The 15,905-nt window shown below is 41.8% G+C and overlaps 1 protein-coding gene across 1 annotated transcript in view; it reads left to right on the top strand.

Moving 5' to 3' along the window:
* BEND4 (BEN domain containing 4) overlaps positions 1-1,338 on the top strand; it is a 118,544-nt gene extending 117,206 nt beyond the window's left edge. The window contains exon 5 of the mRNA XM_069976506.1: positions 654-1,338. Coding sequence (XP_069832607.1) covers positions 654-871 — 218 coding nt within the window. The 3' untranslated portion in view covers positions 872-1,338. The remainder of the gene's footprint in view (positions 1-653) is intronic.
* The last annotated feature ends 14,567 nt before the right edge of the window (positions 1,339-15,905 follow it).

Raw genomic sequence — 15,905 nt, 5'->3', positions numbered from 1 at the left:
CTGGTGGCCGCACACATCGCTGCTGCTTCCATAGACTCCATTCTATGAGTCCTCCCAAAGAATGAACCCGCTCATTCTTCGGACGGACAGCGGAATCTAGCAAACCATAGAATAAAGCCTATGGGAGCAGCACACGTCCGCTAGCATTGCAAGCGGGTGCAAGCTGCGGAATCCGCGGCAGGTGTTCCGTAGTGTGCACATACCTTTATTTGGTCCTCAGCAGCTTCAGATTCACATCTTCCTATTTCCAAGTCTTCTCGATTCTTGAACCATCAATCTATGCTCTCCTTATGCCTGAAGAAGGGTAATACACCCCTGAAACATTGCTATCACTATATGAAAAATCACTAGTGGTATATTTTGGTCCTGAGATACGTGATTGACTAATAAAAACATTTTGACCAATATCCTGTTTTTTTTTAGTGCTGTCCTATCACTTGTAGCTAATATTCCCCCAAAAAACAGGTGGAGATTCAAATCTTTCCATTAAAGTTTTTCTGTGTTGGTTGCATTTATGCTTTGGATCAAAAATACTGAGCAAAATACTTCATGTGACCAGTCAAAAATTCAGATCTATTAAACACATGAAACATCCTTAAAAAAATTTCTCCTTGGTAAGTTCTCTAACGTTTTTCTATTTTTTACCCTTTCAGAATTTATTAGGATGCATTGTACTTCCAACCCGGACTGGTGGATGCCATCCGAAGAGCAGATCAACAAAGTGTTCAGTGACGCAGTAGGACATGCTCGCCAAGGACGTGCTGTAGGAACGTTCTTCCATAACGGAAACTCCTATTATGACCCTATTGACCAACAAGTGTGTCATGAGGAGATATTTAACAGAATCTCCCATGATGGATCTGGAGATTGATGAAGAACGAGGACTAAGACGAAATGGAGAATTAAATAACAAAAATGTGAAAGAAAAAGTTAGCCACAAAACAAAATCTTAGTGTAAAAGTTCAAGTTAATGTGTCTTCAATGTTTTGTTGCTGTGCAGGGTGCCTGGGACTTTTTGTGGGCCCTACCAGCAATACCAGTCTGCCACTAAAACCAGTCCAAAGTATACTACAAGTCTGTACAGTGTGTGTGTGCGTGTAAGACTTTTGTCATCTTGGTAAATGCTTCAGGGACTTCCTGTGGACTGTATTATGTGACTGTTACTCACTCTTCTTCAAATAGAACACAACACAGACTAAACAAGGTTAATGGAGACTGAATGTCACTGGACGGGATGTGTTGGTGTGTTCTGTAGAATTAGCTTTAATAGAATTTGCATTTTCACAATTGGGTTAAATTATGCAAGAATTCAACTTGTTCATCATGTGTTCATAAAATGTCGCCACTAATCCGACACAGAATATTTTTGCGTATTTTTTTTGTGTGGATTATTTCTGTCTCTGATAATATTTATGTGTCTTTGTGCTTATGTTGAGTATATTTTATTCCCTTGGCTGCAAAAGCAAAACAGATGAGAGTAGTTCATTCTCTTTCAGAACAATCACATCATCATCATAATCTCAGGTTTCTTTGTTATACGGCTTATCATGCAGAGTAATGTGCTCAGTGAATCAGAAGCCATATCTTCTTTGATTACTCAAGTGTTCTTCTCACTGTGTTTTATTTGGTAACAGCAACGCTTCTTCTCTTCCGCCAATGTGTTTCTTTCCACTTCTCTATTGTGCTACATTAATAAGCAACAATATACAGGTACTAAACATGCATGTGCAATTAACCCCTTAGGACCAAAGGATTTTTTTTTTTTTATGGCTACATTCCAGGAGCCATATCTTTTGCAAGTTGAGTTGTATTATTGATGGAACCATTTTAGGGTATGTATAATTAAGTTACTTTTATTTACTCTTTCTTTCCGAGGGAATGGACAAAAACAGCAATTACGCAATTGTTTTGTTGTCTTGTCTCTTTTTTTTTTTAAGAAGATCAGTTTTATTTAAACAAGAAGATAAGGAAGTATTAACATATAGTACATACCATGCGCAAATGATGCAAAGTTAACAGCCTTAGCCTTAAGATCCCAGTGCTCAGGCTGCCAATCAAGTGTGTGTGGCTGGGAAGCAGGTGGAGGCAGTGTGACTACATGCTGCTAGGGCTCCAACCCCATCCCTGGTTAAAGGAGAAGTCCGGCGAAAAATTTTAATTAAAGTATTTTATTTCCTCCAAAATTATACAAATCACCAATATACAGTTATTAAGGGAAATGCACATAAAGTGCTTTTTTCCCTGCACTTACTACTGCATCAAGGCTTCACTTCCTGGATAAAATGGTGATATCACGACCCGACTCCCAGAGCCATGCGGGCTGTGGCTGCTGGAGAGGATGATGGCAGGGGGACACTGAGGGACACAGGGCACTGGAGGAACATTGAACATCCCTCTGCCATCATCCTCTCCAGCAGCCACAGCCCGCACAGCTCTGGGAGTCGGGTCGTGACATCACCATTTTATCCAGGAAGTGAAGCCTTGATGCAGTAGTAAGTGCAGGGAAAAAAGCACTTTATAAGCATTTCCCGTAATAAGTGTATATTGGGGATTTGTATAACATTTGGGGGTCAATACAATACTTTCATCAGAGTTCTCCTTTAAGCTTTAAAAACATAGCCCTCTTCCTCAGAATGCATTATTAAATATTTAGTTTTTTTAAACTCACTGGAAAAATGGCTGGTAGTTTCATTCCGGTAAAATTATACAACCGTAAAAAAAAAAATATATATATATATATATATATATATATATATATATATATATATATATATGTGTGTGCAAAGTCCTTTTTTATGTCCATTTACAAGACTTTGTAGAAAATTGTTTGCTCATCTTTTATGCTGTTTTTCATCCCAAACCAAGGCTGGTTTACAAATAGTATAATAGGATTTTAAAAAAAAATGGTGAAAATTTGAAAGCAGCTAAAACAAAAAAATTGGTGCAAAATTGTTTTGCAAATAATTTGTACATGACCATACCTACAACACGGGAACACAACCTAATAGATAAGGGGGAAGCCTCAGCTATAAGAATGCACTTGGAGTCACAGTCCAATATTAATATATATGTGACAAAATCAGAATTCAGTGTTTGACTCATTGCATGTTCTTATCTTCGGTTTAGTAGTTCTTTGCTGTAAACAGAATATAGCTATAGTACTGTACATACTTCTCTTCTTACCTTGCTTTCTCACATAAAAAAGTCCATCTCACCAACATCACTGACCCTATTATACACAGTATTCATAGCTTGCATTAATATAATGATGCTGAGAGGAACAACCACATGAATATTCATCATGCAGCCATGCTTGTATCATCTAGGTCTTGTGCATGCCTAGTGTTTATAATGTAATTATTCAAGACCCTTAGTACACATTGAGACGCACACATCTCACAATACAATGACCCTTATGCACTGAGAGCAATGGAGGTGCTTCATTAAAATACAAGTTGTGATTTTGCTTTAAAAAAAAGCAGCAAGAGAAGTCATAGAAGACATACAGAATGTTATTCTGTTCTATTGTACAGGTATAATGCTATACAGAACATGTCTGTATCAATGTCTATCTCATATTCGAAAGGAAGTAGACATATTAAGGAATTACAATATAATAATTTCCTTATGTTCTAAGGGGTTTCTTTACAGCTTCCTTGTTCTACTGTAGTTTTGAATCGCTACATATAGTAGCCGAAGCAAATCTACTAATGAAATCATATGAGGGAAAAACACATAACCTCACCTTAGATATGTACGCCCACCATTCTATTTATCCTTTACCTCACTTGAAAAATACCATCTACAACATTGAGAAGTTGCTGTTAGAGACTACTCCTTATGCACTGAGTATTTACTGTGCAAAGTCCATACATCCAAGGATTTTGCCACTACTGAGCATGGGTTTCTGGTGGTGACTCGTGGTAAACACTTTGGGTGAAGAAGAAAAGGCAGTTGTGATGTTTAGGGAAACATGTAATCCCTATGTTTGTTTTCTACTGTTGGGGGGTTGTGGGATCTCTGGAGGACGGTGTAATATTGAAAAAGATTGTGTCTCACAGGTCCCACACCAGAGCAGAGTGCATCATAGGTGTTTCAATCCCAAGTGAAAGGCCATGGTAGATAAAGTGCGGACCTTGAAGAGAAAATACTTCTTTTTTAGTCTACGACAAGAAAAGAAGTCACTTTGCCTTAAGGATCTGGCACAGGTCAGGCATTAAGGACAACCATAGAACATGGCAAGATTGGAAGGCAAATGCAACATGGGTGCTATGAATCCATTTGATGTTCTTCTCTGCCATCACTGAGAGCACCTCAGAGGAATTAAAAAATGGGAAGAGTCAATGTGCCTGGTAAGCTTTCTAAGCAATTGGGGATTTGTAAAGGATTACATGCCAGTTTTCTGGTGTACAACAGTCATATGTGCAAATCAAATTTTCTTGCACTGCTTTCACCACTTCATGGTGGGGGAACTTAGAGGAAGGGGAAGGAGCCTTCACAGCCTGGCAAATTTACTATAATTTCTAAGCCAGTAGGTGAATGGCACTACTACTCCTCAGAAATATGTGAAGATCCTTTACATTTGTAGGGTCTGTCTGAAATGATCAGGGAGTATTGGCATTTCTATTAAAGTCTACAGAATCATGTTAGTCAGCCTTTAGGATGGATTTTGCAAAGGACATTTCTGGTAACTTCCTTGGTCTGAATGAGACAAACCTGTGAACTCTAACATCACAGTGTTATGAGGCCTGTGGAGTAGACAATTGAAGATAAACACCACCATACCATGAAGGTCTTCTAGTTGCTTTAGGAAGCTGCCAGAGCTTGGTGTTTTCTTCCTAATCCAAGTTCATAACATAGGCACTTGGTAGAGTATGCTGAATGATGGAAGATATGTTCCCTATGTTCTACGCTCCCCAGGAGTCCTGCAGACCAGCCATTTCAGAGACAAACTCATCTTGGGAGTGACTGCTCCCTCAGCCAATCATTGGTGGCAGCATCGACCCGTCTCAGTCAGTCATTGGCTGATATGGCGGTAACTCCCGAGACAAGTCCATTTCAGTAGTGGCAGGGCTGCAGTCAGCAGGGGACACAGGAGACATCGCAGCAGGACACCAGGGGAGCAAAGAGTGGTAAGCCTAGGCTCATTTTTATTTTCTACTAGAAAATGTACCCGGCGCTGCCCGTGTATAAAGTGTCAGTGTTTTAATTAGATTTGTTCTAAGGTGCCCAAGAGGCCAAGCTAAAGGTATTGTTTCATCTGAGTTAATCAGTGGAATTAGTGTATACCTGTAGTGCATAGTTGGAGGGGTTCTGTATACCCACAATGTATAGTTTTTAGGGGTCTCCTATATCTGTAGTGCATAGTTGGGGGGCTGTATACCTAAAGTGTATAGTTGGGGGGGTCCTGTATACCTGTAGTGTGTAGTTGGGGGGGGCTGTATACCTGTAGTGTATAGTTGAGGGAGGTCCTGTATACCTGCAGTGTACAGTTGGTGAAGGTCCTGTATACCTGTACTGTATAGTTCGGGGGTCCTGTATACCTGTAATGTATAGTTGGTGGAGGTCTTGTATACCTGTAGTTTATAGTTTGAGGGTCCTGGATACCTGTAGTGTATAATTGGTGGAGGTTTTGTATACCTGTAGTATATAGTTCGGGGGTCCAGTATACCTGTAGTGCATAGTTTGAGGGTCCTGTATAACTAGTATAGAGTTGGTGGAGGTCCTGTATACCTGTAGTGTATAGTTTGGGGTCCTATATACCTGTAGTAAGTATATAGTTGGTGGAGTTCCTGTATACCTGTAGTATATAGCTTTGGGGTCCTGTATACCTGTAGTATATAGTTTTGAGGTCCTGTATACCTGTAGTATATAGTTTGGGGTCCTATATACCTGTAGTATATAGTTGGTGGAGGTCCTGTGTACCTGAAGTATATAGTTGGTGGAGGTCCTGTATACCTGTAGTGTATAGTTTTGGGGTCCTGTATACCTGTAGTGTAAAGTTTGGGGTCCTGTATACCTGTAGTATATAGTTTGTGGAGGTCCCGTGCACCTGTAGTGTATAGTTTTGGGGTCCTGTATACCTGTAGTGTCCTGTATACCTGCAGGGTCGTATTTACCCGTATGGCAGTGTTATTCAGTCACATTGTGTCGGTATTGGTCATGTCTGGTATGGGGATGTTATCCAGTCACAGTATGGCGGTATTGGTCAGGTCTGGTGTGGCGGTGTTATCCAGTCACGGTATGGTGGTATTGGTCAGGTCTGGTATAGTGGTGTTATCCAGTCACAGTATGGCAGTATTGGTCAGGTCTGATATGATGGTGTTATCCAGTCACAGTATGGTGGTATTGGTCAGGACTGGTGTGGCGGTGTTACCCAGTCACAGTTTGCCGGTATTGGTAAGGTCTGGTATGGCAGTGTTATCCAGTCACAGTATGGCGGTATTGGTCAGGTCTGGTATGACAGTGTTATCCAGCACAGTATGGCGGTATTGGTCAGGTCTGGTATGGCAGTGTTATCCAGTCACAGTATGGCGGTATTGGTCAGGTCTGGTATGACAGTGTTATCCAGCACAGTATAGCGGTATTGGTCAGGTCTGGTGTGGCGGTGTTATCCAGTCACAGTATGGCAGTATTGGTCAGGTCTTATATGACAGTGTTATCCAGTCACAGTATGGCGGTATTGGTCAGGTCTGGTATGACAGTGTTATCCAGTCACAGTATGGCGGTATTGGTCAGGTTTGGTATGGAGGTGTTATCCAGTCACAGTATGGCGGTATTGGTCAGGTCTGGCAGTGTTATCCAGTCACAGTATGGCGGTATTGGTCAGGTCTGGTATGACAGTGTTATCCAGCACAGTATAGCGGTATTGGTCAGGTCTGGTGTGGCGGTGTTATCCATTCACAGTATGGCGGTATTGGTCAGGTCTTATATGACAGTGTTATCCAGTCACAGTATGGTGGTATTGGTCAGGTCTGGTATGACAGTGTTATCCAGTCACATTATGGCGGTATTGGTCAGGTCTGGTGTGGCAGTGTTATCCAGCACAGTATGGCGGTATTGGTCAGGTCTGATATGATGGTGTTATCCAGTCACAGTATGGCGGTATTGGTCAGGTCTAGTGTGGCGGTGTTACCCAGTCACAGTGTGGCGGTATTGGTCAGGTCTGGTGTGGCGGTGTTACCCAGTCACAGTATGGCGGTATTGGTCAGGTCTGGTATGGAGGTGTTATCCAGTCACAGTATGGCGGTATTGGTCAGGTCTGGCAGTGTTATCCAGTCACAGTATGGCAGTATTGGTCAGGTCTGGTGTAGCAGTGTTACCCAGTCACAGTTTGGTATACCTGTTGTGCCCTGTATATACATGTACTGTATGGATGGAGTAGGGGGCCCTGTATATACATGTACTGTATGGATGGAGTAGGGGGCCCTGTATATACATGTACTGTATAGATGGAGTAGGGGGTCCTGTATATACATGTACTGTATGGATGGAGTAGGGGGACCTGTATATACATGTACTGTATAGATGGAGTAGGGGGTCCTGTATATACATGTACTGTATGGATGGAGTAGGGGGCCCTATATATTCATGTACTGTATAGATGGAGTAGGGGGTCCTGTATATACATGTACTGTATGGATGGAGTAGGGGGTCCTGTATATACATGTACTGTATGGATGGAGTAGGGGGCCCTGTATATACATGTACTGTATGGATGGAGTAGGGGGTCCTGTATATACATGTACTGTATGGATGGAGTAGGGGGCCCTGTATATACATGTACTGTATAGATGGAGTAGGGGGTCCTGTATATACATGTAATGTGTAGTTGGAGTAGGGGGTCCTGTATATATGTATGTACTGTATAGATGGAGTAGGGGGTCCTGTATATACATGTACAGTATAGATGGAGTAGGGGGTCCTGTATATACATGTACAGTATAGATGGAGTAGGGGGCCCTGTATATACATGTACTGTATAGATGGAGTAGGGGGTCCTGTATATACATGTACTGTATAGATGGAGTAGGGGGTCCTGTATATACATGTACTGTATAGATGGAGTAGGGGGTCCTGTATATACATGTAATGTATAGATGGAGTAGGGGGTCTACCAGTTATTACTGTGGATGTTGTGAGGCAGCTTCCCTAGCAACCATTGCTCCCTGTGAAAATGAAAGCAGTAATCCTATTGGTTGCTAAGGCTCCAACTGCCGTGTCTGCTGCAGCTAATTATGTCACCTGTTTGCAGTAAGGAGATTTTCCCATTAATTTCTATGGGGCGCCTCTCTTTCCCCTCCCCCTCCCCTCCTGTACATCTGGCGGGGACGGGACCTTCGCAATAACCTTCCTGGGCACCCAATGTATCTGTGTGCCAAATTTGGGGTCAAACGGTTCAGGCGTTTGGAAGTCTATAGAGGACAGACAGACAGACAGAAGGACAGACAGACAGACTTTGATTTTTATGATATAGTTATAACTATATACCATACATTTTCTCATGACAGACAACCCCTTTAAAGGTAGGTGGGTCTTCACAAACTTCCACAGAGCAAATAGGACCAGGAAGGGAGCAAGCATTATCCTACCACCATAGCCAAGGATTGTACTTGGTCTGAAACAATGGAGAGTTGCAACAAAGTAATGTCTATATGAATTCCAGGATGCAAAAATGGTCCTAACAAAAAGCACCCAGAACACCACGCTGCTTCTCCCAGCTTGATTTCTCATTGTGGATTATGCTGCCATTTCTTTCCTAGGTAAGCAATGCCCATGCACTTAGTAGTTCACAGTATGTAAAAGAAAACATAGTTCATTAGACCAGGCCACCTTCTTCCATTGCTCCATGGTGCCCATTGTAGGCACTTTTATGGGTAGGTATAATGAGCTCCGACCTGTTTGTGGCTATACAGTTAAACACTGTGCATCTTTTTGTCATACGCTATAATAGCGTTATCTTTTTCAGCAATTTCTGCTACCATAGCTTTTCTGTGGGACCTAACCAAATGGGTAAGCCATTATGAGCATTAATGAGCCTAAGGTGCCCATGACTGTATGGTTTATGGGTTGCCCTTCCTTGGACCACTCTTTTTGTTGACCACTCTATACTGGGAATACCCCACAATCCAGCTGTTTTGGACATGGCTGCCTTCTAGCCATTACAATTGGGCCCATGTCAAATTCACTCACATTATTACATATACCCATTTTTCCTGCTTCCAACACTTCATTTCCAGAAACTTACTTGCAGCCTAATATATTCTGTCCATTGACTGGTGTCATTGTTGTGTGATAATCATTGTTATTCACGTCACCTGTCAGTGGTTTTAATTTTTCCGGTTGATTGGTAACATTACCTTTTCCGAAGAAGGTGCAATAGCTGTATTTACAAGATGATAATAGTGTGTGAAGTCTGATGATGCAAATAACAAACAACATTTATTCACAATTAGGAAAGCGTTACATGTACCTTTCTGTACCAGCAGTGTGAAGACAGTGTTACAGTAGGCCGTGACTAAGCTAAGCTGCCGAAAGTAGCCACGCAGTCATGTCACTATAAAGCCAAGTTGCCAACACCTCCATTAGGATGATTTAGTGATTATATATATATATATATATATATATATATATATATATTTTTTTTTTTTTATTTTTTTTTTTTTTGCTCCATGGTATTTCATACAGATCTTAATTTTTCACAGACATGAAAGTCTATAATAAAATGTGAAAGGTTTTATCCAAAGAGCAGAAAAGTTCTATCTGTTCTGCTTCCCCACACTCAACTTCCTACCTATGGCTGTCTATACTATCTGAAGACAAGAGGGGCAGATGCATGTTGCTAGCCTAACGTGATGTTCAATGGCTTCTTAATGTTACAGATATCATGGCAACATTGCTTGCCTCTCTGCTAGAGATGATCAAACATCGGAAAATCTTAGGTTCTATAGAACTTGAACCTTGTCAAACCTTCCGCATTTGATTTCCGATGCCTTCCCGGTCCGTGGAGAAGGCGACAGCCCGGGTACCATCTGGAATTCCGGGATTCAGTCTATTACCTATGCTGCTCAGAGGTAAGAGGTGGCATACACCATAAAGAACCACTTACACACAGACTCTATACGACAACCTCCAAAAAAACAGTCTGACCAGTATCTGTTGTCATCTGCAGCCAGTCTGCAGGGTTGCTTTCTTTTTTAGTGCAGCCATATCCAACCTCACTGCTCATTGTCCTGTGTAACAGGTGACATACACCATAAAGCACCACTTACACACAGACTCTATAAGACAACCTTCAAAAGTAGTCTGAGTAATATATTTTCTTGGCTTGCTGTGATCTGTAGAGCAGCTCAGTCTTGACTGTGCAGTGTCCATAAAATGGTGAACCCCAGGGGTAAGGGTCGAGGACGAGGTTGACCACCAGGCTGTTGCCCAGAAGTAGGCATCATAGTGCGATTAGGTAGCCTCAGAGGCATCCATTCATGCTGCCCCTGCTGTTTCCTGTCCATTTCCATGGTGTTTCCATCATTTCCTGAGGTTGACAGGTTTTCACGCAACCTTCCCTGGGCCGAGCTTGGGTCCCCTGCAAAAATGCTCGAGTTTCCCATTGACTTCAATGGGGTTTGTTACTCGAAACGAGCACACAAGCATCAGGAAATATTCATCAGTACCAAGCACCCGAGCATTTTAGTACTCGCTCATCACTAGTTAGAAATAATGAGCAGCAGCCAATCTGTCCTATATCGAAGAACAAGCCACAAACCTATAATGAAGTATCAGTGAACTAGAGGTTTCCTTAAAAAAAAAAAAAAAAAAAAAAAAAAAAAAAAATTCCAGGGTGGGCAGGGGGTGAAGGAACATAATAAAGAATCTATACTTACCTGACCATGTGCCCTGCAGCACAGCCTCACCGGCTCACTAAAGCCTCCTGTTGCTCCTGACTCCCTGCATCGTCATGTCCCAATGGAAAGTACCTGCTAAGCCAGTCAGTGATTACAGAGGTGTCACGCTGCATGAGTCTGTTGGGGTCTGTGAGCGGTGATGCTGCTGAGTAGGGGGTAAGTATAGATTCTTTTTTTTAATAATTGTATATTTTATTGGAATTTTTTTTCAAAAGAAGAGAGCATTCAGTATGAGACCACAGCGGTCAACAAACAACAGCGGGTCGCAGCCGCAAGTAAAAAAAAGGGCCATAAGGTGTAGGAAAGACACAGTAAGGAATCTCAATCATAGGTATTGAACATATGGCCAGAACAAGTAAACTAAAAAGTACATGTCAATAAGAACAATAGTGATCAGAAAGAAATGGAACAAACCAAGACCTGACGAGACACAGAAGGGAGACACACAGGGAAACAGGAAAGGACTGGAGAGTAGTATAACAACCAGGATCAATATCATGGAGGTGGCGGAGGGCGAGAGGCATTTCTCTCTTCCCAATGGACATCCCATAAGCGCCAAACCTTCTTAAAGTGTTCCATTTTATTGTCAATCATAGCTGTGAGTTGTTCCATATTTCTCACGTCTAGAATTCGAGCGTGCAGGTCTTCCAGTGTTGGAGGGGCAGCACGTTTCCAATACTTAGCTATTAAACATCTAGCAGCAGTGAGAATATAGATCAGTAACTTTAAGGTCATGCGCCCGACTTTGAGAGAGGTCACGTTAAAGAGATAAAAGACCGGATCTAGTGGTATATCTAAGCCCGAGATCTCCTTAAGCAGATCTTTAACTACTAGCCAATAAGGGATGATAAGCGAGCAAGTCCAGTAAATATGTGGGAGGGAGCCTGGGGCCCGCTGGCATCTCCAGCATAGATTTGGAATCGTCGGATTCATAGCGTGCAAAGTCTCCGGGGTATAGTACCAGAATAGCATGATTTTATATTGGTTCTCTTTGTACGTCACACATATGGAAGTCTTAGCAGCCCTATCCCAGATAATCTTCCATACACTCTGGGGTAGTCGTCTCCCAAAGAGACTTTCCCATTTATCCATATAGGGGTATCGCACTTCAAAATCCGGCAAGGGCTGTTTAAGAAGTCCATATATGTCCGAAATAAGGCCCTTAGTGGAGACCCCCGCCTTACAAAGGCGCTCAAACTCTGTCGGCAGCGATACAGTGGTAGAGGAAAATAGTGAGATCATAAAGTGCTTAATCTGAAGATGTTGATATTGTGTCATTGGAGGGAGACTAAAATCTGAGGCTAGACTCGAGAATGATCGCAGGCTTCGATCTGAGGGATTCACGATATCCGCAAAGCGGAACAGTTCATTAGCATACCAATGTTTTGTCATTCCACTAGTGAGGCTATCAGGAAATTTAGGATGAAATAAAAATGACGTCATTGGGGAGCGCTCTGAGGCGAGAGGGAATTTACGTTTACAAGTATTCCAAATCTGTCTGGTGTGTGCAATAGGGCCTAGGGTAGGGCCATGAAGGTTAGTGTCAGAGGTAGACCACAGCAAAGAATTCGGATGCACCGGCGCAATCCAGAGTTTTTCAATAATCATCCATTTTGAATAGGCTCGCAATGCCGACCAAGCTGGGATATGCCGTAAATGTGCGGCCCAATAGTAACATATTATGTCAGGGAGAGCAAGACCTCCCCAATGTTTGGGAGCCTGTAGGATATTTTTTGCCACTCTGTGGCGCCTGCGAGCCCAGACAAAACGGAGGATAGCTGCTTGTATTGATTTGAGCGCACTGAGTGGGACTTGGATCGGTAAGGTCTCAAAATAATAGAGTAATTTAGGTAGTATTGTCATCTTTACCGCTGCTATTCTCCCTGAAAGTGATAGAGGCAGTGTCTGCCATTTGTCCATTAGAGTCCGTATGTCAGAGAATAGCTTAGGGAAATTATGAGTATATAAAGATGCATAAGAATTGGAGATCTGTATCCCTAAGTATTTAAGGGAGTGTTCCTTCCAGTTATATTTATAATTGGATTTCAGATTGGTTAACAAAGAGTCCGGTAGGTTAATAGCAAGGGCTTCCGTTTTAAGGGTGTTAATTTTGTATCCCGAGAGATGTCCAAAGTGAGACAGGAGTTTATGTAGGTTGGGTAAGGATATATGTGGTTGCGTTAGCGATAATAAAACATCGTCTGCGAATAAGGAGATTTTAAAGTCAACCCCTCTAATTTGGACACCGTGGATATCTGGGTGGTGTCGTATTGCTGCCGCTAGCGGTTCGATGCATAATACAAATATGAGGGGAGAGAGCGGGCAACCTTGTTTCGTGCCATTGTGAATTTGGATGGGATTAGAAAGGATATGGGGGAACTTAATAGTTGCTGACGGGGAAGTATATAGGCCTTCGATCGCTGTGAGGAAAGCCCCTCCTATGCCAAATGTTTCCAAGACTCTAAGCATGAACGGCCACCCCAGGCGATCAAAGGCCTTTTCCGCATCAAGGCTCAGAAGCATTGCCGAACCTTTTTCCTTATTTACTGCATCTACTAAGTCAATCACTCGCCTAGTGTTGTCTCCCCCTTGACGGCAGGCAACAAAACCCACTTGATCCTTGTCAATGAGTTGAGGGAGCCAGAGGGACAGTCGAGTGGCAAGTATTTTAGTAAATAATTTCAGGTCAGTGTTTAGGAGAGCAATAGGGCGATAATTCCCACAGTCCAAGGGATCTTTCCCCGGCTTGGGGATTAGCGTAATATAAGTATGTGACATAGTGGGTGGGATGGGCGCACCTTGGAGGAAGGCATTAAACATCTTAAGGAGATGGGGCATTAGAACAGGAGCGAAGGTTTTATAATATATATACGTTAGCCCATCCGGACCAGGAGACTTACCATTAGGTAAATCCTTTAAGATGCCCCCCATTTCTTCAGCAGTGATTTCTGCATTTAGCGCCTCGCGAGCTTCTGAGGGGAGCGTGGGGAGTTTGCAGGTAGTCAGGAAGGAGTCAAAAATCTGCGTTCGGTCTGCCGGGGTCTTCGGCAGTGCATCCGGGAGGTTGTAAAGATGAGCAAAATATTCCCTAAAGATTTCCGCTATGGCAGAGGGATCATGAATTAAGGTGCCATCCTTACCCCTGATAATATGCGGGGTTTGTTGCTCAGTTTGGTCTCTTAATTGTTTAGCTAGAAGGGTGTGAGCTTTATTACCTCTATCATAGTAACGTTGTTTGGTATATAGTAGGAGTTTCTCAACTTTATGCAATGTCAGGCTCTTTACTTTCGCCCTGACGCTTAAGACCTTCCGCAGCAGTGCCACTGAAGGGGAGGCAACTAATCTAGACTCCAGAGACCGCAACTGCGCAGATAATTTGTCTATCATGTGATTTCTATCCTTTTTTAATTTAGCACTTAGGGATATACAACAGCCTCTCATCACAGCCTTGTGGGCTTCCCAAAGCACCGCCGGAGACCCCACCGAACCAATATTGATGGTAAAGTATTCCTGCAGGGACGTGAGTAAAGTATAGATTCTTAATTATGTTTTCCACACCACTACCTGCCTGGTATTATTAGATTCAGCTGGAGTTCTACCTTAAGAGCAGAACTGTGTGCAAAAGTGACATCATTGTAGCAAAGATTTTCTGCTGCAGAATTTTGCCGCAAATCAGCAGCAAAATTCATTCATACTTGATACAGATGTTATTACAGATTTGGCTGTGGATATTTCCTTACACACTACAAATGCTAAACCTACAGTGATAATGTGTGACAAATCAAAGTGATGGAAAATCCATAAGAAGACCTAAACACTGCACTGATCTTTTCTGCTACATGGCATATAGCTGGCATTTAAAAAAAAAAAAAAAAACCCTATCTACATGCATTGTACTTTGATGCTGATCTACAAAAGTCATGTATGGAGTGAAAATTCACAAGAACCTCCAAATAGATGTCTACTCCGTCCTGGGGAGTTTCTGGCTTGGATTATTATATCCCCAGCCATGGTCTAAGTCTTCTTAAAGAAGTTAAACATGGACATAAAGGGAACACTATCTCCAAAAGTTTTTTTTTTTTTTTTAAACACCAGTGCAGACTGTGATGCCTTTTTTAGCCAAAAGGAATTCAAACTGTTTTTCTAACACAAAAAGCATCACATCTATAAAATTTGTATTTCAACTAAGTATTTTCAAACAAAGCAATTATAGTATTAAAACTATTCTATTCTAGAAAATCAGTGGCCTAGGATATATATAGGATAGAGCCGATTTAAAAGATATTGCAGATAAGATGAGATCAGCCAGAAAGATGTTATTGCTGATGAAATACAACATTTTCTCTGATAATTTCTCTTTTCTCTGTGTTGTGGCCCCTGGGAATGCAGAGAGCAGCCAAATGCAGATTCAGATTGATAAGAATATATTTGGACACGCACACCTCCACACTGCACTGATACAATAATAATGGATATTACTGTAAATGTCACCGATGATAAGCTGTCACTCACAGAAAATTACATATAACCTGTATTGAGGCAAAGTACTAAATCTCATCACTAAATGTGATTGTATATATGACGTTGGAACAAGTTCTTTATCTCGCAGGTTCTGTTCACAAGTATCACGATTCCTGTTTTTACGGGAACCATGACTAATGTGTTACAACCATTTTTTTTTCTCTTTTCATAAAGGATCAGTCAGGTTTCCGGCAGGTATAATTTTTTTGTAAAAAAAAAAAAAAAACCTTAACATAAATAACTACTGTAGAAACAATGGTCATTTTTATTGAAGGGTCATCATAACAACAGCCATTAAACTATATATTATACAAATAATGTCTGTTACAAAATAACGGCCGTTATTTATCGTTAAATGATGGAAAGTCCAATAAAAAGAGATGTTATTTTGTGTGTGAACATAGCCCAAAACGGTCTTAGATAACACCCCCTAACTTGGCACAATGTTGTGCCCATGGAAGCTGAATGACCCACTTACCACCA

Source organism: Dendropsophus ebraccatus, chromosome 7, assembly GCF_027789765.1.
Source record: "Dendropsophus ebraccatus isolate aDenEbr1 chromosome 7, aDenEbr1.pat, whole genome shotgun sequence".
NCBI classification, from domain to species: Eukaryota; Metazoa; Chordata; class Amphibia; order Anura; family Hylidae; genus Dendropsophus; species Dendropsophus ebraccatus.
The sequence above is the reverse complement of the archived record's forward strand: the minus strand, read 5'-3'. Positions and strand labels throughout refer to the sequence as shown.